The sequence below is a fragment of the Delphinus delphis genome, chromosome 12, assembly GCF_949987515.2.
Source record: "Delphinus delphis chromosome 12, mDelDel1.2, whole genome shotgun sequence".
Lineage (NCBI taxonomy): Eukaryota > Metazoa > Chordata > Mammalia > Artiodactyla > Delphinidae > Delphinus > Delphinus delphis.
Genome location: NC_082694.2, coordinates 14304374 through 14326009, shown reverse-complemented (window position 1 = coordinate 14326009; position 21636 = coordinate 14304374). Strand labels below are relative to the sequence as shown.

General features: G+C 48.3%; 1 protein-coding gene across 6 annotated transcripts; it reads left to right on the top strand.

Annotated features, from left to right (window-relative positions):
* The first annotated feature begins 3652 nt into the window (after positions 1-3652).
* THNSL2 (threonine synthase like 2) lies at positions 3653-20784 on the top strand. 6 transcript variants are annotated; one of them, XM_060027385.1, is made up of 9 exons: positions 3653-3689; positions 6130-6364; positions 7603-7797; positions 8531-8683; positions 11908-12138; positions 15224-15372; positions 15479-15604; positions 17803-17954; positions 18453-20784. In XM_060027385.1, exons 2-9 carry the CDS (start codon positions 6142-6144, stop codon positions 18676-18678), a joined length of 1455 nt encoding a protein of 484 aa, XP_059883368.1. In that variant the 5' UTR covers positions 3653-3689; positions 6130-6141; the 3' UTR covers positions 18679-20784. The 6 variants fall into 6 exon arrangements, with proteins under 6 accessions (XP_059883368.1, XP_059883367.1, XP_059883372.1 ...); XM_060027384.1 differs by lacking the exon at positions 3653-3689 and adding an exon at positions 3791-4248; XM_060027389.1 differs by lacking the exons at positions 3653-3689; positions 18453-20784 and adding exons at positions 3791-4248; positions 17448-17590 and having other exon boundaries at positions 17803-17914.
* The last annotated feature ends 852 nt before the right edge of the window (positions 20785-21636 follow it).

Here is a 21636-nt window from a genome sequence, read left to right as displayed (position 1 = left end):
GGGAAAAGCGTCTCCATTGCTGTAGTAATGTCTTCCTTAAGCAAATACTTTACGGGGCATTTACTATATGACAGGCACTGTCTGAGCACAGGGGATACATCAGAGAATGGAACAGAACGATTCCCTGTTTTCCTGGGAGCTTCCATTATGGTGAGGAGAAACCAGTGACCCTCTAGAGTGTCTGGTGGTGATATCTATGGAGAAGAGTAAAGCAGCGTAGAAGGATAACTAAGTACTGTTTTAGACCAAGTGGTTTTAGAAGCCCTTTCGCATTAGGAGACCTTGGAGCAAAAACCTGACTGCACCGAGAGGAAGAGCATTCTGGGAAGAGGACAGAGCAGTTGCAAAGACCTGAAGTGACACCATGTTTGTCACGTGTTGGAAGAGGTGGGCACCATTGTGGCCCGAGCAGACAGAGCGAGGAGGAGAGTATAGGGGATGAAGTTAAATGTTAATGCTCTTATATTTCTAATTGCCTCTAAAAAGGAGCTGTTGCTCCAATTATTTCCTGAAATATGAATCCAGGCTCATTGTCATGAAGGACGTCATGCTCTATACTAAGAGCTCATGACGTCACTAACCCCTTCACGAACTTCTGTGTTGGACATTTTTAGGTGTCCAAAGGTCATTTGGAAGCACTGTAATGTGAGCATTACCCTGAGTCAATCTTCCTCACCACCCGTGAGAGGGTCCCCATAAAATGCTTCCTCTCTATCCCCCCCAAACCCTTTTCCTATTTCCCTAGCTGCCATTTTTGCCTTTATTCAAGGCAGCTTGTTAGCTCATTAGTCTTCTTTTATTATTTATTTATTTATTTATTTTTGGCTGTGTTGGCTCTTTGTTGCTGCGCGCCGGTTTTTCTCTAGTTGTGGCGAGCAAGGGCTACTCTTCGTTGCGGTGTGCGGGCTTCTCATTGCGGTGGCTTCTCTTGAGGAGCACGGGCTCTAGGCACACAGGCTTCAGTAGCTGCAGCACTTGGGCTCAGAAGTTGTGGCTCGCAGGCTCTAGAGCGCAGGCTCAGTAGTTGTGGCACACGGACTTAGTTGCTCCGCGGCATGTGGGATCTTCCCGGACCAGGGGTCGAACCCGTGTCCCCTGCATTGGCAGGCAGATTCTTAACCACTGCGCCACCAGGAAAGCCCTCCTTGTTCTTCTTGAGGGTTTTTTTTTTTATTACAACGGTCAAATGCAAAACTTCTCTAAATATGCCAACAGATCACTTGAATCAGAGTCACCTGGGGCACTAGTTAAAAATAAAGATTCCTGGGTCCCTGCCACTGACTTTCTGAATCAGAATATTAGAGATGGCACCCGGGAATCTGCATTTAAAACAAACTTCTTAGGTACTTGCTAATCAAAGTGGAGTTCTCAGACCAGCAATATTGGTCTTGCCTGGACACTTGCTAAAAATGCAGAATCTCACGCCCCACCCCGGATCTACTGAATTAAAATCCATATTTAACAAAATCTTCAGGTGAAGCTTTGGTATATTAAAGTTTGAGAAGCACAGGCCTAAATGATGTTTATACGCCTGGGAGTGTGAGAACCACTGACCTAACGCCATCAAAAGGTTCTTAGAATAGGGTCTACATTCGGGTTTGGGCCATGGGAAATGGTTGCTTGGCTCACCCAGAGGAATAAGAAAGTTTCACAGCCTGCAGATTCCCTTTCTGCATTTAAGATCACTTCAGTCTATGCGGATTGTCTAATTCTCAATGTATGGAACTGCAAAAGTGCGTTCTCATGCTGAAGCTTGAAACTTTCTTGCTGACCATTGTTTTCCAGGGATGTTTAACACGGCCACCACTAGTGTGATGGAATTTCACACTAGTATCCAATCAACTTTTGTAGGCTGGCCTTTGCTAAATGAGTTACCAGCGACATCCAGATGGCTAATATTTTAAACAAGTCAATTTTGTTTTCTATGCATTTTATTCATTCATTCAATAAGCATGTACTGAGTGTGGCCAGTAACTGTTCTAGGGGAGAGAGTGGTGGATACAACAAATAAGGTCCATGCTCTCATAGAGCTTCCATTAGAATAGAGAGGAGAGAAAGACAGCCAACAAGCACGTGAGTCTGAGAGCAATAAATGCTATGAAGAAAATAGAAAAAAGAGCAACACGAAGTAATATTAACTGCAGAACTGTTTGTACCCTTCTCAAATGTATTCTACAAGCTTATCAAAAGTTATTGAGTAAAACCAGTCATCAGAACATTAAAAGGCATCTGATTCTTATTAATTAGGCACAATTACTGCTATTCCAAATAAATTCAGAAATGGAGGAAGTTATTTAGTATGATAGAAAAGGGTGCATAACTAATACATGTAAGAACCATACAGGGACTTCCCTGGTGGTCCAGTGGATAAGGCTTTGCCCTTCCAGTGCTGGGGAGGTGGGTTTGATCCCTGGTCGGGGAGCTAAGATCCCACATGCCCCGCATGGCCAAAAAAAAAAAAAAAAGAACCATACATATAAGAAGGGTCCAGCAATAGAAGATGCTTGGTTGGTTATGAGTATTGTAACAAACTCCGCGGCATCTTATGGCATTTTTGCCATGGGTCTCAGTTTCCCTGGCCTTTGAGTTATTAAGTACACTTGATGCAGGGGATGGAAACTCTTTGCAGGTCCCTGCCTGACCTATATTCCTCTCTGGGAATGGCCCCTCTGGCCGCTGTGTGAATTCCATGACGACAATCTATAAGCTGAGCAGTGACCAGTCAGACTTTCTCTTTCAGGAATTTGAGACCCACTCAGACTGGAGTCAGTCGACGGCAGGTGCGTGGACCTATATGGATGTGGACACCATGTGTGGGCCAAAGTTTGGAGGGCAGGTAACTTGAGTAAGCAGAGACCACAGGTTTAGGAGAATGTCATAAATAGAAGGAAGATAGCAGAAGTAACGGCAACACCAGAGGGCGGCCATTCCCTCCATCCCCATGACGCCCAGTGGGACCACCTACAGTGACCAAGCCCGGCCTAGAGGCAAGTCTAAACCTTATCCGGCATCTGTCACATCCAGTTCCACAAATTTTGCCATCTAAGTGGGTCGGGTGCCAGGAGCAGGGACGTGAATCCAAGGGCATTTGGCTATATCTGGAAGGCATTTTTTCACGTCTTGCTTTTTTTCTTTAAAATAAATTGGGGAGGCATTTTACCCTAGAATATATCTGTGCTTAATAAAAAGTGTTTTCCTACAATACGATGTCACGTATCCCTGTGGATTCTGAATTCCTGACTCACTAACCCTAGTTTGAGAAACAGTTTGTCAGCCTTCCAGTTTTCGTAGGTGGGAAGCATGAAGCCCAGAGACGATAAGGGCCTTTCTTCTTTGCATCTTGCGCTCAGTTTTCTACCCTGCAACGTGCGACGATGTGGTGCTTCCGGGGCTTGCAAGGAAGATTTAAGAGACTGTGAATAAAGCGCTTAGCAAAGTGTCAGAAAAGCAAACTAAGTGAAGAATAAATGGTTTCCCTCTCGTTAGCATTCCCTGTCACTCCCTCCTCCACCTCTTCCCACGCCGCTTTCTTCCGCCTTTAGCCTCCCTGCCAGGTGGCCCGGCTCATCCTCCGACCGGAAGCCTGGCCGCTGCCCCCGCGTCCGCGCGCACGTCCGGAACCAGGCACTCTCGCCGCGTCCGATCCGCCTCCCCGGCCGCGCCCCGCCACTCCCAGAGCCTGGCACCAGGTAAACGCGCCTGGCCCGGACCCCGCAGCCCTCCCACTCTCCCGCCCAACCAGCCGATTCCGGGGCGGGGATTGGGGTTCCGCCCCCCCGCGAGCGGGCGCCCCAGCTGCCGAGCCTCCAGCACGAGCGCGCCGACCCCCGGTCCCCTTTCCGGGTCCTCTTCCGGCGATCGCGGCACCCTCTCCGGGGTAATCGGTAGCGAGACTTTTGAGCTCTGGAACTTTCGCTCAACCCGGATTTCAGCGTGGCTGGATCGGCCTCCCTAACCCCTTTCTTCAGTTTCTAGTTCGGGCGCTGCGACTTGGAGGAACCTGGGAGGGTTGAGGGTTCCCGATGCTTTGCACTTTTGGCAGGATTTCTGCAATTCTCAGAGAGCCCCGACACTGAGAAGTCTGCGGGGTTTTCAGAGGCTGGGAGTGGAGCCTTATCCCTAAGACCTTATCAAAACCGTCTTGGCCCAAGACCAGGCCAGCCGGAGGACTGGTGCCCAGTGACCTTGGAGAGGCCGGCGCCTGCCGTGGGCGTATCGGGGCCTCCACCCCAGGGACCGCAGTACGAGGTCAGCGATCGGCTGCCAGGGGTTCGGCCGCAGAGGTTTAAGTCTTCCCCATGGCCTCACCCCTGCTCAGAAATCTCTTCGCCTCCTGGAGGAACCCTTCTTGAAACGTTTCCTTGTCTTGCGGCGCTCTCTTGTTTCCCTTGCTTTTCATCCAGATTATTGGTCAGAGTTTTTCTGACCTGTCTCCACTCTGGAATACGGCCCAGCGGAGTCACAGGGGCAAATTATAAAATCGTGCGCCAGAGGCCACTTAGTTCAGTCCCCGTCGGATGCTTGGAGCCCCCATACAGCCCCCATACAGCAGTCCAACCAGAGTGCCTGATTTTTTCGTCAGCTTCTCCACGTCCTGTGGCAGCGGCTTCTACTTCAGGGCTTCTCTCTCCAGTTTACCTTACACTGAACCCAGTGGTGTATAGCGCATGTAGCTTTGCCGTGTTGGCCTCAGAAGGCTGCCCCTTGGGGTCTTTGGATAGAACGGCGGCGGCGGCCCTTCCTGGTGCAGACAGCCGCCCGTGTGCTTATCAGTCCACTTCTTCCCACTGACATGTGCAGAGCCCGGCCTCAGGCCCTCTCCTTTGTTCCTGGGCCAGGTGGAGGCGGGAACGGAGACCAGCGCCCCGGGAAAGTGCATTCCGCAGAGATTTTCTTTCGCGCTTCTCTGTAGCTCTGACTGCCCTCATGCTTGCCACGGCTTCTCTGTGTCAGAGTCACAGTCTAGGGAACCAGAATTCCTCCAGGTCAATGCTAGCTCATTCCCTTTCTCATAGGTGGAAGGCTTCAGGTGGCTTTGTCCCCAGAGGGCAGGGGTTCCCCTCTGGCCCTGGCACAGAAGTTAAGTCCAAGCTGATACTGAGAGCTATGTCTAGTCAAATTCATCCCCAGAGGTGTTGTGGGGATTTATAATCAGAATTCACAGCCATGATCCAGAGAAAGGTGTTCCGAGCTCAAGCCTAGCTGCTTAACATGGTTCTTGGCTCCTGGGAACCTAACTGATGTGAAGTGTGACCAGAGTTAGGCCTGGGATGCCCTTGGACCCTATCCCCTTCCATGCTAATCAGAGTTCTGCCAGGACAGGACCAGTGAGCCGGGCCAGATGATAGTAAGAGTAGCATATCAGCACTTCTAACTATTTTAGGATCGGGCTGAGAGGTAGGGCACTGCTTTTCACCTGGGATGACTAACCGTACTAGTTTTCCTGGGACTGAGGGGTTTCCTGGGACTTGGGGCTTTCAGTTGTAAAACTAGGAAAGTTCCGGGCAAACTGGGATGGGTTGGCCACCCTGTTCTTCATCCTTGCTTCATATTAGACCCACCCAAGGAGCCTCATGTAGAGATTTCAATTTAATTGATCCAGGTAGAGTCCCAAGTAGGGGTATTTTTTTTAAACACTCCCAGGCCGATTGCAACAAACTACCAGAGTGGAGAACCATTAGGTTATAGGCAGCATTGCTAAAAATCCATTGAAGGTGATGATTATTTTTTTAGCAGAAGTAGATACATCTCTCAAAAGGGAGTGTAATCAAGTGTGTCATCCTCTCCTTATCGAGGGGGGTATCAAAATGACACGTGCCTTATTAGTGTTATTCCTTCTCCCCACCCCAAGGACTTCTTCCTCATCAGTGAGGACCAAGTGTTCTCCTTTCCCGGAATGCTCCCGTACCCCCTCTCCCGTGGCAGTAGGTCAGTAGAATGACCTCATTTTGATTGGAGAGGTCAGGATTTGCGCAGCCTCAGGTGAAGCTGGCCTGAGATTTCACAGAGCCCCAGCCTCCCATGGATCATGGCCCAGGGGCTAGCCGAAGGGGCTGGGTGTACTTCAGCATTGTCCCATGGGGTACTGAGCTTGGAGATCAAGCGTCTCTGGGACTGTTCTCTCTGCAGGCCTCCAGGATCATGTGGTACGTCAGTACTCGGGGGATGGCCCCACGGGTTGACTTTGAAGGGGCCCTTTTCTCTGGCTATGCTCCGGATGGGGGCCTCTACATGCCCGAGAAGCTGCCTCAGCTGGACAGAGACACCCTGCGTCAGTGGAGTGTGGCCTCCTACCCCAGCCTGGTGAAGGAGCTGTGTAGCCTCTTCATTGGCCCCGAGCTCATTCCAAGAGATGACTTAAATGGTGAGCAGACCCTGCCTTTCTACTCTCCCATCTCACTCTTCTGCCAGCCCAGCCCACCATGGAGTTGCAATCCAGCATTTAACCCCTAGGAGGTCCCTAAGCCACATTTCCGAAACTTTGGAGTTTTTTCCAGACTCTGGAATCCCAGAATTGGAAATATCCCCAAAGTGTTCATTCATTCCAGCTCCCACCTCCAGTGAGATGAATGCCAAAGTGATCTGCGGAGATTTTTTTTTTTTTTGCTTATTTTTTAAAAACCCTTTCAAGGGATTTCGCTATTGTCCTGAGATGCTTGAATGTGGGGTATTTCCTTCCTGCATATAAAACACCCAGACCCTCAGATTGCTGTTTTATCTCCTTTAATGGTAATTCCAGAAGGGACTTTGAGAGTGTTCTGGTCCAGCTCATTTCAGACTGTTATGTGTCTACAGATTCTCTGTGGGAATATCTTTAAAATGCAGGTTCTGATTCAGTAGGTCTAGGGTGGGCCTGAGAATTCTACATTCCTATCAAATGTCCAGATGCTAATAGTGCTGCTGGTCTGTGGACCAAATGTAATGGTGAGAGTTTGGGGCTGAGAAGAAGAGGACTCAAAATGTAGTTCGATGACCCGCACTGATGGTGTTGCCTGGGTACATATTAGAATTCTCAGACTTCTCTGACCTACAGACCCCAAACCTGCATTTTAAGATCCCAGGTGATTGGTTCACTAATTAAAGTTTCAGAAACACTACTCTAGATGACCTTAGCCTTAGGTAGGATTCTAAGTAAACCATCTCAAGGTGCTGGCATCACAGGTGTGAGATTAAGTAATGCAAAAACAAACAAATAAGTCTCTGTCTTTAGGAAGGAAAATTAGAAGAGATGAGACATTTGCTTTGTTTCTTATGCAATTGTTTAATTGAATCTCATTGGAATACATGCACACAAGAAATCCAAATGATGAAGAAATTTATAAAGTGAAAAATGAAAGTCTTACAGCACCAATTCTGGTCTCTGGGGCCATCACTATGAGGAATCCATGAACAGTTTAGTTCATGCCTTTTCAGACGTTTTTCCTAGGATTAAACAATTATATTCACACACAGTATCCTTTATGATAAAAACTTCTGGTCTTTTTATCTGGTAACAAGGGAAAGAAACTTCAAATGTAAAAGTGTAAAGAGACTGAGAGTGAACTTGAGGGACAAGAGAATGGCCTTTAATCACCGTCCAACGTCCCCTCTCTCCCCTCGCAGATCTGATCAACCGAGCCTTCAGCAGATTCCGACACAAAGAGGTGGTCCATCTATCCAGACTGAGGAATGGGCTGAACATGCTGGAGCTGTGGCATGGGGTCACCTACGCGTTTAAGGACCTGTCCCTGTGCTGCGCAGCACAGTTCCTGCAGTACTTCCTGGAGAAGAGGAAGAAACACATCACCGTGGTTGTAGGTGTGCATCGTGGCCGTGCGCCCTGGAGCCCTACCGTGCCCCAGCTTGCCAGGGTCCACCCACAGGATGCCCTCCACTGATGTCTCTCGGGGAGTGTGTTATTGGTTCTTCCAGAGCAGGGTTCTTTTTCTTAAATTGAAGTATGGTTGATTTATAGTACTGTGTGTGTGTGTGTGTGTGTGTGTGTGTGTGTGTGTGTGTGTACAGCACAGTGATTCAGTTATACATTAACTATCTGTCTATCTATCTATCTATCTATCTATCTATCTATCTATCTATCTATCTATCTCTCTATTCTTTTTCAGATTCTTTTCCCTTATAGGGTATTACAAAATACTGAGGACAGTTCCCTGTGCTCTACAGTAGGTCCTTGTTGGTTATCTATTTTATGTATAATAATGTGTACATGGTAATCCCAACCTCCTAATTTATAGAGCAGGGTTCTTAAACTTTTCTTGTGCCACAGACCCTTTTGACAGTCTGGTGGAGGCTGTGGAACCTTCTTAGAGTAATATTTTAAATACATAAAATACACAGAAGATACGGTGCCAAGCTCACAGATGCCCTGATTTCTATCCGTGGACCCCTTGGAGGTTCAAGGACCCCAGATTAAGTACTGGGTTCCTACCCTCCAGGATATTGCCTCACTTGGCGACAGTGCTTTAGGGGCCATTGCTTTCCTTCTCCATCTCCCTCGTCCTAAAGAGGAGGGTTCCTCCTTCTTCCCATCCAGGAACTTCTGGGGACACAGGGAGTGCTGCTATCGAGAGTGTTCAGGGGGCAGAGAACGTGGACATCATTGTTCTGCTGCCCAAAGGTCGCTGCACAAAGATTCAGGAGCTCCAGATGACGACAGTGCTGAGAGAGAATGTCCACGTGTTTGGAGGTGAGTGCTGGGACAGAGGCTCCGGGGACAGCATGGCTTTGCCTCGAGTGGTCTGTTTTGGGAGATGGGCTGGAACAAAACTAGTCAATCGACTAGCTGACCATCCTTCCTCCTCTCCTTTCTCTCTCCTTCCCTTCCTTCATCAGTCATATTTAGAGGTTGGTGTATGCCTTGACTTAGCACTGAGCAGGCTCGTGGCGACACAGTTTCAGAAACTACTGGAGGTGACAGGTGCCTAAACCAATACTGACAGTACAACCGAGGAAGCGCAGGTTGAAAATCATACCCCAGAGAATGCCACTTCCCTGCATGTGCACCCTGCTGGTCCATATCTACAGGCAGCTACCCAGAGTCATAGCCTGAGCCAACTGACTTGGGTTCTGTCCCAGGGCACTGAAGTTCAGATGGCAAAAACACGTTTAATAATTATTTTTAAGAGAATGTGCCGTTGCGTGTTGGCAGCTCATGCCCTCCCTTGCAGTGTTGAACCAACTAAGCTATGCACTTGGTTAGCAGGTCTAAGTATTTAAAATAAGAAGCTACTCAGTGGAACCCATCGCTAGTGACCCCCCTTCCTGAGCCACATCACGAATCATAGGGTTTTGTGTTTGCAGAGAGGCAAAAAGCCATCTCCTTAATGTCTGGCCATCTGTTCTGAGTGCGTTTAATCATTATGGAGTTCAAGAGTGTAGGAAGGCGGCGTGGGTTCGAGTGGAGTCATACTTTTTATTTTTTATTTCTACCTCTGACACCCTACTACACCCCAGGTAGCCCCAAGGAAGGGGTTGGAATATGAGCAGTAGGGGTCTTGGTGAGGTTTTGTGCACTGTGGCCTTGGGCAAGCTGTCCAGGTGGCCTGGCTTGGTTTGGTCACTCACCTGGCAGGACAGCAAATATAGTGACAGAAAACCTTCCTTCTATAACTGGCCTGGCCTCCTGTTATAATCCCATAGATGATGTTTTTATAGAACACCAATTTTGTCAAGGACCAAAAGAACAGTGAGAACGAACCTTACCCATGGGAGTAGCATGAATATTCTTTGTCTATTTGTTCAAGAGCAAACAAAAAGCCCCTTCTACTCTTTTCTTTAGCAAGCACATACGCATTCCACTGAAAAGTTTATGGTTTAGCTGAGGCGGGTGTTGGCAAAAATCTTACACATTAGCCTTAGTAATGAATTACCCATATCTGGCTGCATTTTCCTGCAGTCACGACAAGATTTTAATGTACAAGGTTCAGGTTCCTGAGTGTCCCTGTTACACCCTAAGCACCAAAATTGCTCTTTATGAATCTAGGACTGTCTTTACCTAGAATCAAAGCAGAGAAGAGCTTTTCGTACCTCTAATCTGCACCTATGCCCTTCTCTCCTTGTCCACAGATGTTGGAAGGCTTTGACCTAAGGGCATGTGTAGAAGCGCCGTTCCTGACCATGGGGTGGAGAATGGTGCACATTTGAAAAATAGTGGCAGGGACTTCCCTGGTGGTCCAGTGGTTAAGACTCCGCGCTTCCAGCATAGGTGGCGTGGGTTCGACCCTGGCTGTGGAACTAAGATCCCGCATGCTGTGTGGCATGGTCAAAAAATTTTAAAAAGAAGAAAGAGAGAAAGAAAAGAAAAATAGTGGCAGACACGTAGATGGTGATGAACACAGTATGTCATAAATGTGCTATTGCCTGAGGCAAAGGGCATTTCTGTTTCATACGTGTTCTGCGCTTCAAGAAAATAAGGCAGGAACCTTTAAAGGAATTAGCTTTTGTTTCTAAAACAGGACTGTTCAAATTCTTCCCTTCCTTTCTGGAATCTTCTGATTTGGTTTCCAGGAGGACATGTGTTAGTTCGGGAGCTAACGGTGGGCATGTGTTTTCTGTGGGGCTGGTGAGCTCAGGGAGTAGAGATGGGCCACCTGGATTGCTGTGTGTTGGACACTAATTTTTTCTAAAGTCATGCATTTCCATATACATTGTATACTTGGTTCTTCTTAAGCACGGGATAATCAGCAAGGGCTAGTTATATATTACTTGGGATGTTTTTGGTTGGAAGTAACAGAAAATCTAACTCAGACTGGCTTGAACGGGATAGTTTTCAGCTCATGTCCCTGGAAGTCTAGAGGTGGGATAGGCTCCCGACTGGCTGGTTCACTGGAGCCAGGTTCTCTGCTCCATCTTCCATTCAGCCTCATTCCTCTTGTGGCATATGATGGTTACTGAAGGTAACCAAGTCTCTCTTCCTGTGGCTCTCTCTTAAAAACAGTGAATCTTTCCTTAGCACCCCAGCAAATATCCCCCCTGTACATGGATCTGGAGTCAGTCCTGCAGCCTCATTACTGCTACACGATGAAGGGTGGAATGAATAGGAACCTCAGTGCCGGCCTTCCCTGGTGGCGCAGTGGTTAAGAATCCGCCTGCCAGTGCAGGGGACACAGGTTCGAGCCCTGGTCCCGGAAGATCCCACATGCCGTGGAGCAACTAAGCCCGTGCGCCACAACCACTGAGCCTGTGCTCAAGAGCCCGCGAGCCACAACTACTGAGCCCGTGTGCCACAAGCCCGAGCACCTAGAGCCCGTGCTCCGCAACAAGAGAAGCCACCGTGGTGAGAAGCCCGCGCACGGCAACGAAGAGTAGCCCCCGCTTGCCGCAACTAGAGAAAGCCCGCACGCAGCAACGAAGACCCAACTCCGCCATAAAGAAATAAATACACAAATTTATTTAAAAAAAAAAATAACCTCGGTGCCTACTCTGGCATTTCCCCTGATAATCTTCCCCCACTGTCCTCCAAGTTTGGACCCAGTGGAGAAACAGACCCAGGTTTCAGACAAGAGAACAATATTGGCTGGATTGCTGGTTGGGCTGGGTTGAGGGATGCAACTTGGACTAGGGACCCACGTGGGAAGAGCGACTCTTTCCCTCCAGCCCCTGATGGAGGACGGTGAAGTAAAGCCCAGCCTCTCACCATCTCACAATCTGATAAACCATCCCCAGAGACTGGGGAAGAGGGCATGGAATACAAAGAGGAATTCTCCCCCAATATCCCAGAAAGCTGACATTTTCTTTCGTTCTAGATAATGGTAGAAACATTGGAAATGTGACCCCAAGGATATGAGACGTGGTTTGAGTGAAGGTCCCAGCAGGATGGTCTCAGCCCAGGAGTACATGCTGACCTTATGGGCACGTGCTGGCCCCCGGGGGGTCCTTCATGATAACTCCCTTTCCTCTCTCCTCTGACAGTGGAGGGGAACAGCGATGAGCTGGACGAGCCCATCAAGGCCGTGTTTGCCGACGTGGCCTTTGTCAAGGAGCACAGTCTGATGAGTCTGAATTCCATCAACTGGTCCCGGGTCCTCGTGCAAATGGCCCACCACTTCTTCGCTTATTTCCGGTGTGCACCAACCTTAGACTTGCACCCACTGCCCCCCGTGGAGGTGGTTGTACCATCGGGGGGTGCCGGTAGCCTCGCAGGTAAGGAGACCCCTGGGCGGAAATGGGCTTTCCAGAAAAACACCTGTGGTCCCCGTTCTCCCAGCTGCACTTTGGTTGAGGATAAAGGTTGGGTCCTAAGTGATGGGAAATGACACACAAGAAGCTTCCAGAAAACTTGCCTCAACTCCCTGGGGGTGACATCCTGGCCTCTTGCCACAGGGGAAGGAGGATGAGTTAACCCCAAGGTGCTCCGGCTGCCTGATCTGATGTGTTTGCTCAGCAGAACGTGGGGAGACTAGGCCAAGGTTCAGCTGCTGGCCCGGCTGGCAGTGCCCTCTGCCAGGAACGTGGACTTTCCTCCCAGCTCCAGCCAGCTGCCCGCTCTGAAGATAAGGGCTCGCCTGGCACGGCGTGTTTTCCCTGGAGACTGCGTGATGTGGAAAGAGTCCTGGACTTAGGCTTCTGTGCCAGTTCTGTCCTTTACTCGCTAAACGTCTTGTCTCTTAGATTCAGCTCCTCAGCTATCAAAGATTGGAACACTTATCATATCTCTCGCAGAAATAAGATTCTTTATGCGTGTCTGTGAACTTTATGAGGGTCAAGAGCTATAGAGCTACGTGGCATTCAAATCATTTCCTATAATAATACTTAACATTTATCAAGCACTGACGATGCATCAGGTACTGCTCTAAATGCTTCTCTCGTATTAACTCCTTAAATCCTCACATGCGCCTATGAGGGGGACGATACTATTATTTCCATTTTATAACGAGGAAGCTGAGGCATAGAGAAGTTGGTCAGCCTGCCCCTGGTTACACAGCAGTCAGTCCCAGAGCCGGGATGGCAGCCCAGGCAGGCTGGCTCCAGAGCCTGAATCCTCACAAGCGTGCCTCCTGATTGGCATGACTTGTTTTCTGATGGTTCTGTTAGCGGCATCGCTTCTGATGGGCGTCCAGGACAGCTTAGGTGAGACCATGAAAGTATCTTAGCGGTCAGGAGGCTTCCTGACTTCAGCTAACACAGGGATGGAAAGAACGGCAGGCTGGCTGGTAGACAAGGATGGCTCAGCCTTCTTCCCCCTCCATGGCTGCCCATTTGCATCACCCTCCAGGGAGTGATGCCACCTGCACACGTCCCAGTATCTGCCACAGCGCCTGGCACAAAAGCAGTGTTTGCAGAGGGGACTCCGATCTAGCCCTGCTCCATCAGGAACCAGCTGCTTGACCTTAAGCCCCTGGACCCCTTGAGCCTCCGTCGCTCCTCTGTCATACAAGGATATCATGATGTTTACTGAGGATCACGTGAAATAAGACTGTGAATGTGCTTTGCAAAATTAAGAGTGATGTTGGGTGGTGCGGTTATCCTTAACTCCTTTCACCTACTCATCAGAGATAAGCCATTCATGACAGTAGGAACCTTCCCCCAAACTACGTTGCCTTTCTGGGCTTTCCATCTTTCAGGGTGAGGAATTCCTTGTTTGTTCCATGCAAATAGACACCGCTATTAGGGCTGCTCTGTGCCCCCTCAGTCCCTTTCCAGGGGATGCAGTCTGAGGGCGCTGGTTCTAGGAGACTGAGTCAGGGGACTCAGCATGTGCTCTAGACTTAGACAGACCTTGTTCAAATCCTTCGTCTGCCACTTAGCAGGCTTTGGATGGGTCATTTCAACATATATACACTACCAAACGTAAGGTAGATAGCTAGTGGGAAGCAGCCGCATAGCACAGGGAGATCAGCTCGGTGCTTTGTGACCGCCTGGAGGGGTGGGATAGGGAGGGTGGGAGGGAGGGAGACGCAAGCGGGAAGAGATATGGGAATATATGTATATATATAACTGATTCATTTTGTTGTGAAGCTGAAACTAACATAGCATTGTAAAGCAATTATACTCCAATAAAGATGTTAAAAAAAAAAAAAAAAAAAAAACTTCTCAGAACCTCCATTTTCTCTTCTGCAAATGGTGGCGAGCACGGGAACAGTGTCAGGGCACAGTCACCTTCTCCTACTCTTTCCCTCTTTTTTTGGTAACGGCTTCATTGCTCTATGATTCACATATCATACAATTCACCCACTTCAAGTATATAACTTAATAGTTTTTAGTATACACAGATTTGTGTGGCCATCACCATAATCAGTTTTAGAACATTTTCCTCACCCTAAAAGGAAGTCCTGTTCCTTTAGCAGTCATTCCCCCTTTCCCCTCATCCCTCCCAGCTTTAGGCAGCCACTAATCTATTTCATCTCTATAGATTTTCCTATTCTGGACATTTTATATGAATAGAATCATCCAATATCTGACCTTCCTTCACTTAGTGTAATGTTTTCCAGGCGCATCTATGTTGTAGCATGTGTCAGTACTTTATTCCTTTTTGCGGCTGAATACTAGTCTATTGTATAGCTATAGCACGTTGTGTTTATGCATTTATCAGTTAATGCACATTTGGAGTGTTGCCGTTTTTTAGTCGTTATGAATAATGCTGCTATGAACATTTGTGCTTAGGCCCTGCTTTCAGTTATCTTGAGTATATAGAAACTAGGAGTGGATTTCTGGGTCATATGGGAACTCTGTGCTTAACTTTTTGAGAAACTGCTGGACTGTTTTCTGAAGTGGCTGCACCATTTTACACTCCAGCCAACAGTGTATGGGGGGGGGTCCAGTTTCTCCACATCCTGATCAAGACTTGTTATTATCTATCATTTTGAGTCTAGCCATCCCAGTGGGTATGAAGTGGTACGTCACTGGGGTTTTGGTTTGTGTTTTCCTGATGACGAATGATGTTGAGCATCTTTTCATGTGTTCATTGGCTATTTGTATATCTTCTTTGGAGAAATATGTACTCAAGTCCTTTGCCTAATTTTTAACTGGGTTATTTTTATTGTTGAGTTGTAAGAAATCTTTATATATTCTGGCTTCAAGTCCTATGTCAGGTATATGATTTGCAAATAGTTTTTCCTCTTCTGTGGGTTGTCTTTTCATTTTCTTGATAGTCTCCTTTGAAGCACAAAAGCTTCCAAAAGCACAAAATCTTCTTAATTTTGATGAAGTCCAATTTATCTACTTTTTTTTCTTGTGTTGTTGTGCTTTTGGTGTTGTGTCTAAGAGACCATTGTTCTCCTCTCTTAAGCTGGGTTCATCGCTCAGAAGATGGGCCTGCCCATCCACCTGGTCGTGGCAGTGAACTCCAATGACATCATCCACAGGACCGTCCAGCGGGGAGACTTCTCTCTGTCTGAGGCCGTCAAACCAACCTTGGCATCAGCTATGGACATTCAGGTGGGGCCTGTGAGGCGATGTGCAGGTCTGACCCAGGTGTTGGTTGGGTGGAGGTGGACGAGGGCTGAGGTCAGCGTGACCCTCGGGACCCTGCCTTCCTGCCCAGGTGCCGTACAACATGGAGAGGATCTTCTGGCTGCTCTCTGGCTCTGACAGCCAGGTGACGAGAGCCCTCATGGAGCAGTTTGAAAGGACCCGAGGTGTGAGTCTGCCCAAGGAATTGCACAGCAAGGTCAGTTACCACCCATACACCACAGAGAAGGGAAAGGTGCAGCCACAAGACCAGACTTGGGGTTTGAAAATCTGTTCGAGGAAAGGGGATGCTTGTTTCTTGAGTACCTACTATAAGCCTGGCACACCTGCCGTCACTTCATGTGGATTTCTTTGTTGAATGAGGAGAGGCAGTAGAGGTTATTGGTTTAGAGTCAGGTGGGGCTTAACTCCAAGCCAGCTGTGAGACCTTGGACCAGTTTCTTAAATTCCGTGCTTCAATTTCCTCATCTATAAAATGGGGATAAAGAGAATGCCTGCCTCATAGCATTGTTGAATTTTAAGTCAAATAATACCCATGAAGAACTTTGTATACTGCCTGGCAATATAGGGCTTAATATATTAACTGTTGTTTTTATTTATTATTGTTGATTTCCAATAATAACTGGAAGCCACTTTTCCCATCCAGTATGAGCAGAGACTATTGTTCTATTAGCTTTTTTTTTAAAAAAAAAAAAAAGAAAGAAGGAGAAATTTTATCTCCTCAGATGGGTAGGAGCCTAGGGAGGGATTGCTTTTATTTTAAGGTAACCTGGCGATGAAAACTTATTTAATATAAAAAAAGAATTTCATATGTTGAATTTGCTTTTAATTTTCTCTGCCACATTCCCACCAAATCGTCATCCAGACTGTGTATATCTCCAGTGCCTAGGACCTCACTACCTCACATCAGCTCTAATCATTATGAAGTTCTTTATATCAAGCTAGAACCTGTTACTTCTTAGCTTGTGCACTGGTGAGCCATCTGATCCCCATACTTGAAGAGAATCTTCGTTTACCTGCTAAGCCTTCCTTTAGCTGTCCCTTACATGACGTAATTTTCAGTGGTCAATGTCCATCTTAAAGGGTTGTCTCCAGAACTAGATACACCCACACAGACTGGAGTGGAATTTCTGTCTTCTGGAATCTATGCTGCTTTTGATGCAACCTGTCTTAGTTAGTTTGGACTGCTATAACAAAGTACCACAGACTGGCGGCTTAGAAACAACACAGATGTACTTCTCACAGTTCTGGAGACTGGAGGACTGAGGTCAGGGTGCCGTGGTTGAGTTCTGCTGAGGGCCCTCTTCTGGGTTGCAGTTGTCTGCCTTCTCATATGTGGAAGGAGATTTAGCTAGCCCTCTGACCTCTTCTTATAAAGACGCTAATCCCATTCATGAGGGCCCCACCCTCATGACCTAATTACCTCCCAAAGGCCCCACCTCCAAATACCATCATATTGGGCTTAGGGCTTCAACATATAAACTTGGGAGGGACACAAACATTCGGACCGTAACACAGCCAAAGTTCAACTTATTTAATGGTTTGTATTGACATCCACAATCCTTCTCCTCATGTAAATGAGATGCTCCATGAAGACAGACACCATATCCCCCAATTCTTCGTTCTCTCCCCCGCCGTACACGTAGAAGATATTCCAACTGCTGGAGAAGCATTCATTCATCCATTCATTCACTCATTCATGTTACATATTGACCATGAGTCAGGAGCTATGCTTGGTGCTGGAGATACAAAGATAAATAAAACACACGCATTGTCTTCTGTGAACCCTAATGGGTCAGGAAGGTATCTAAACAATTTATAATGCCCTCTGGTCTCTATTGGTTGCAGTTGAGTATATGCAGGGTTTTGGGCACATTGTAAGCATGCAGTGAATTTTCAGAGAATGATCAAATAAACCATCTACACCAAGGGAACACTGAGAAGGGAGTCTTCCTCTTTCTAAAGGTAGTGGGGAGTTTTCCTAAAGGAGGTGCCACAAGAGCTGGGTGGGAACTGACGGGAAGCTATTCTCACATCCACAGGAAGGGGGCGTGCCAACAAAGCAGCAGGAAGGCTCGAGTGCCCTTACCCTGTGTTCCGTCCCGTTGTTGAACAAGACTACATACACTAATTTGCTGATTCATGAGCCAAATCCTAACTAAATGTGTTGACCTGAAACTCAAAGGTATCCTTCCCCTAACTTGAGTGAATCCATTTGAAACTGGGAAACGTGGGAAACCAGATTTTTCTCTGAGCTGGATCTGAGCCATTCAATCTGAACGTTTCATTCGCGTTTCTGGTGCATATCTGGCTATGTTACGTGGTGGGAATTTTCTCCCCTTTTCCCCACTTCCCCTCAGCCCTGATTCCCACCCCTCTGACCCTGAAACCTGTCAGCTTTCAGAGGCAGTAATTTCTCAGTCAGTGTCAGACGAGGCCATCACCCAGACCATGGGCCGCTGCTGGGAAGAGAACCAGTACTTGCTGTGCCCTCACTCGGCCGTGGCTGTGAGCTACCATTACCAGCAGGTGGACGGGAGGCAGCCCAGGTACAGGTGGTGGGTGCCTGTGTGTCGGGGGGACCCCTTGGCTTTCAGGGGTCCTCCTCTTCACCAAGCAGGGGAGAGAGGAATGTGAACAAATGGACATTTTTTTTTTTTTTTTTGGCTGCCCCTTGCTGCACGCGGGATCTTAGTTCTCTGACCAGGGATGGAACCCACGCCCCCCTGCAGTGGAAGCACAGAGTCTTAACCACTGGGCGGCCAGGGAAGTCCCACAGATGGCTTTTATGAGCATGATGGGTGCTGCGTGGAACTGTGTCTTGAGACTGTGGTCCTGGAAGGGGGAGCTGGGCCTCCAACAAGGAGGAGCAATTTGCTTGCAGAGATAAGTTCAAGGGACCAAACACGTCTTTTTCTCTCTCTCTTTCTCTGCACCCTACCTCTCCCCTTCCCCTGTTCCTTCTTCTCCCTCCTGGCCTGCGTTCTGTACCTGTCCCTCTGTCTTCTGTCTTCCGCCCCCTGTTCCCACCTGCCCTGCCTCCGCAGCCCTCCCCGCTGTTGTCTGGCTCCCGCCTCTGCAGCCAAGTTCCCGGAGGCCGTGCTGGCTGCCGGGCTGACCCCGGAGACTCCCGCGGAGATCCTCGCCCTGGAGCACAAGGAGGCGCGCTGTACCCCGATGCGGAAGGGTGACGACTGGACGCGGATGCTTCGGGGCCTGATTGAGGACCTGAGCCGGCAGTGGCGGGGGCGCTTCCGGAACGCGCCAGCATAGCCAGGCTTCCTTCAGGCTTCGGACCCTGGGAGGTGTCCCCTCTGAGCTGCCTTGTGCACTTTCTCCCCATGCAGGTGCAGGAGTTTCTCAGGGGGCTGCCCAGCTGGGTCTGGAGCCAGCGGGCTGTGCGCTGTACCCTGGCTGCTCTGTGCTCTCACCGTGGCTGGCTGGCCGTGTTGGGCCTGGTCACCGGGGAGGCGGGGAGGGAGTCGTGGAGGATTGCTGGGGGTGCACCCCCAGGGCCAGACAGTGCAGGAACATCACTGCTTCCTGTGAAACTCTCAGGGCCTGCAAATGAAAGGTCTGGGGCTCAGGGGCAACCTTGGCTCCAAGATTTTGGACCCCCAGATCCTAAAACCTGTGCAGGTGGGGCCTGCTGCCTCCATTACCACAGGTCTGGCTCTGAGCCTTAGTTTATCTGGTCCCCAGGTCAGATCCAGACATCTTGGCCACAGGGCTTCCACCCTGTCAAACGTTGGGAATCCCTGGAATAAAAGTGCAGGTTCAGTGCTATGGTGACTCTGCGTGCCCTGTGGGCAGAGCCCGGTGCCTGTCAGGTGGTGATGGTGGTACCATGGTGTCCCTCATCCATCTGCTGCCCCAGGTTGCCAGCAGGGCAGGTGGCACAGGAGCTGGGGTTCAGGATCACCAGATCCAGGCCATGTAGGAAAGCAGGAGCCTCAAACTAGGTCAAGTTGCCCTGTTGCTCATGTACCAGGTTCACCATCCTTATTAAACCAAGTCATGATCATAGCAGCGGGAAGCAATGGTCCCTCTTTAAACACTAAATAAAGTCCAAATGCCTACATTTCCACAGGTACCTCCATAATCACGCTGCTTCAGAGAAGTCAAGTTGTTCTTTCCACTGAAGACACGACTGACGCTCTCCCTTCTCCACGCCTTTGACCCTACACTTGCCTCTGGGAGACTGTCCTTCTTTGATGAACCCACAAGTCCCATCTCACAGGCTATTTGTCTTGGTTCCTGGTACTTGTTTACTCGTCAGCGCAGCTGGAAATAAGGACTCCTGTTTCCTGACTCTGGCAGAACTCCAGCTGTAGCTTCCTTAAGCTGTGTATTCCCTTCTGCCCTGTTTTATGGTTAGCCACTTGAGACGTTATCTTCCTGTCTCTAAGCTCCTTGAAGATAGGAACAATTGTTTAACGCAAGGGCTAAAACTTTTTGGATTTGCCCCTATTGATTAAAAATCTTTTAATATGTTCTCCCAACATATGTGGACTAAATTATGAATAAACTACACAAACCGTGAGCTAAAATAGACATGAAGGAATAATAACGACACCTATATTTATCTTTTCTCCCCATTCTCCAGTGGATCGCCTGTGGGCCTGTCTTTGGCAGTCCTGGTTGAACACAGCGCCTGTTACATTCCAGAACCAGCAGGAACCAGGGGCATAGCTCCCCTGTGATCGCACATCTGCCAGATACTGTGCGATGACTCTCAAAGTGTGGTCCCTGGGTTTATCCAAAATACACTCTCCTGGCCCCTACCCCAGACCTTCAAAGGCAAATCTGTGGGCGTGCGTGCGCCATCTTCAGTCCTTACAAATGCCCCAAGTAAGTTTCGACCCTCTCACTCGGGAAACCTTCGCTAGAGGCTTTAAGCGTATGAATAATTCTCTTCCACAGGGAGATAGGCTTTTCACAAGGGCGTGCTTTCTTCCTGCTACTGTTTTCATGATCTAGCCTGCACTGTCCAGTTCAGGAGCCACTAACCATATGTGACTGTGGAGCCCTTGCAATGTCAATAGTCTGACTGAGGAACTGAATTTTAAATTTTATTTAAGTTTAACTTACATTTAAATTTCAAAACTATTACTTGATTCAGTCATTGGAAAGCTTTTAGGTATGATTGGAAAAATGCAGATATGTGAATCTGCCTTTTGAGCTGTGAAATTTATGAAGTACATAAAATACAGATAAGTATTTCCAATGAAAATTCAATGTTCTGATTGACATGTGTCACAACTGTAAACTACATATTGGATTTCAAAGGCTTCCAATGAAAAAAATCTAAACTATCTCATTAATAACTTTATACAGATGACCTGTTGAAAGGATGATATTTTGATGTATTGAGTTAAATAGAACACGTTATCAAAATTAATTCCGTCTTTTTCCTTTTCCTTTTCCAGGGACATTTAAAGTTATATATGTGGTTCGCCTTTGTCTCACGTTGTATTTCTACGGACAGCAGTGATCTAGGCTTTGGGTACACATGAACACACGGCAGATAGTTGTGGATTTAGTTATATTACTGGGTTCAAATCTCATGTAGATTGAGGGAGGGGGTTAGACAAACGCAAACACGTGTACGTCAACACAAGCCTGAGGCTCTGGTCTCTGGGGGCCCCTCTGGAAGGCAGTTAAGGCAGGCACAGCGTGGAGGTATTTTGGCCACTAGAGGGCGCTGTTACTACCACTCTGAGGCCCGCTGTGAAAGGAGCCAGTGGGCATCTAGCCTCCAACGCTGCCTTTCCCGGCCCCCGAAGTCTAAAGGAGCTTCTGGGCCACCCAGCTTGATCTCTGCCTGCTACCTCCACATCGGAACCACTAGCCCCGCATCTACTTGATGCCCAGGGGCTGAAAGGAGAGGCCGGAGGGCATCCTCTTACTGGAAAACTTGGCATCGAAGCATGGCATTCAGTACGTAGACGGCAGGAATGCTGGACGCACAGGAGGATGGGCGAGCATTCCTAAGGGAATGACCGTGACCCTTACAGCCATCAGCACCTGACAGCTTCCGAGACACTTTAATATCCACAAGAGCATACCTGAGGGAGCCCCCAGGACCCATTTATCTATTAGGCAAGACCAGGCTGATACTTCGGGGTCATGAGATACTTAGAGGCCCGTGAAAATATTTTTATTTCTATTAAAAGAAACAATGAATATAATCCGGCTTGGATTATATTCATCTTTATACCAACAGTTTAG

Coding starts and splice junctions, on each gene's coding strand:
- THNSL2 (XM_060027385.1), top strand. CDS start 6,142: ATGTGGTACGTCAGTACTCGGGGGATGGCCCCACGGGTTGACTTTGAA. Junction 8,684..11,907: donor GAATGTCCACGTGTTTGGAG/GTGAGTGCTGGG, acceptor CTCCTCTGACAG/TGGAGGGGAACAGCGATGAG. Junction 17,955..18,452: donor GTGGACGGGAGGCAGCCCAG/GTACAGGTGGTG, acceptor CTGCCTCCGCAG/CCCTCCCCGCTGTTGTCTGG.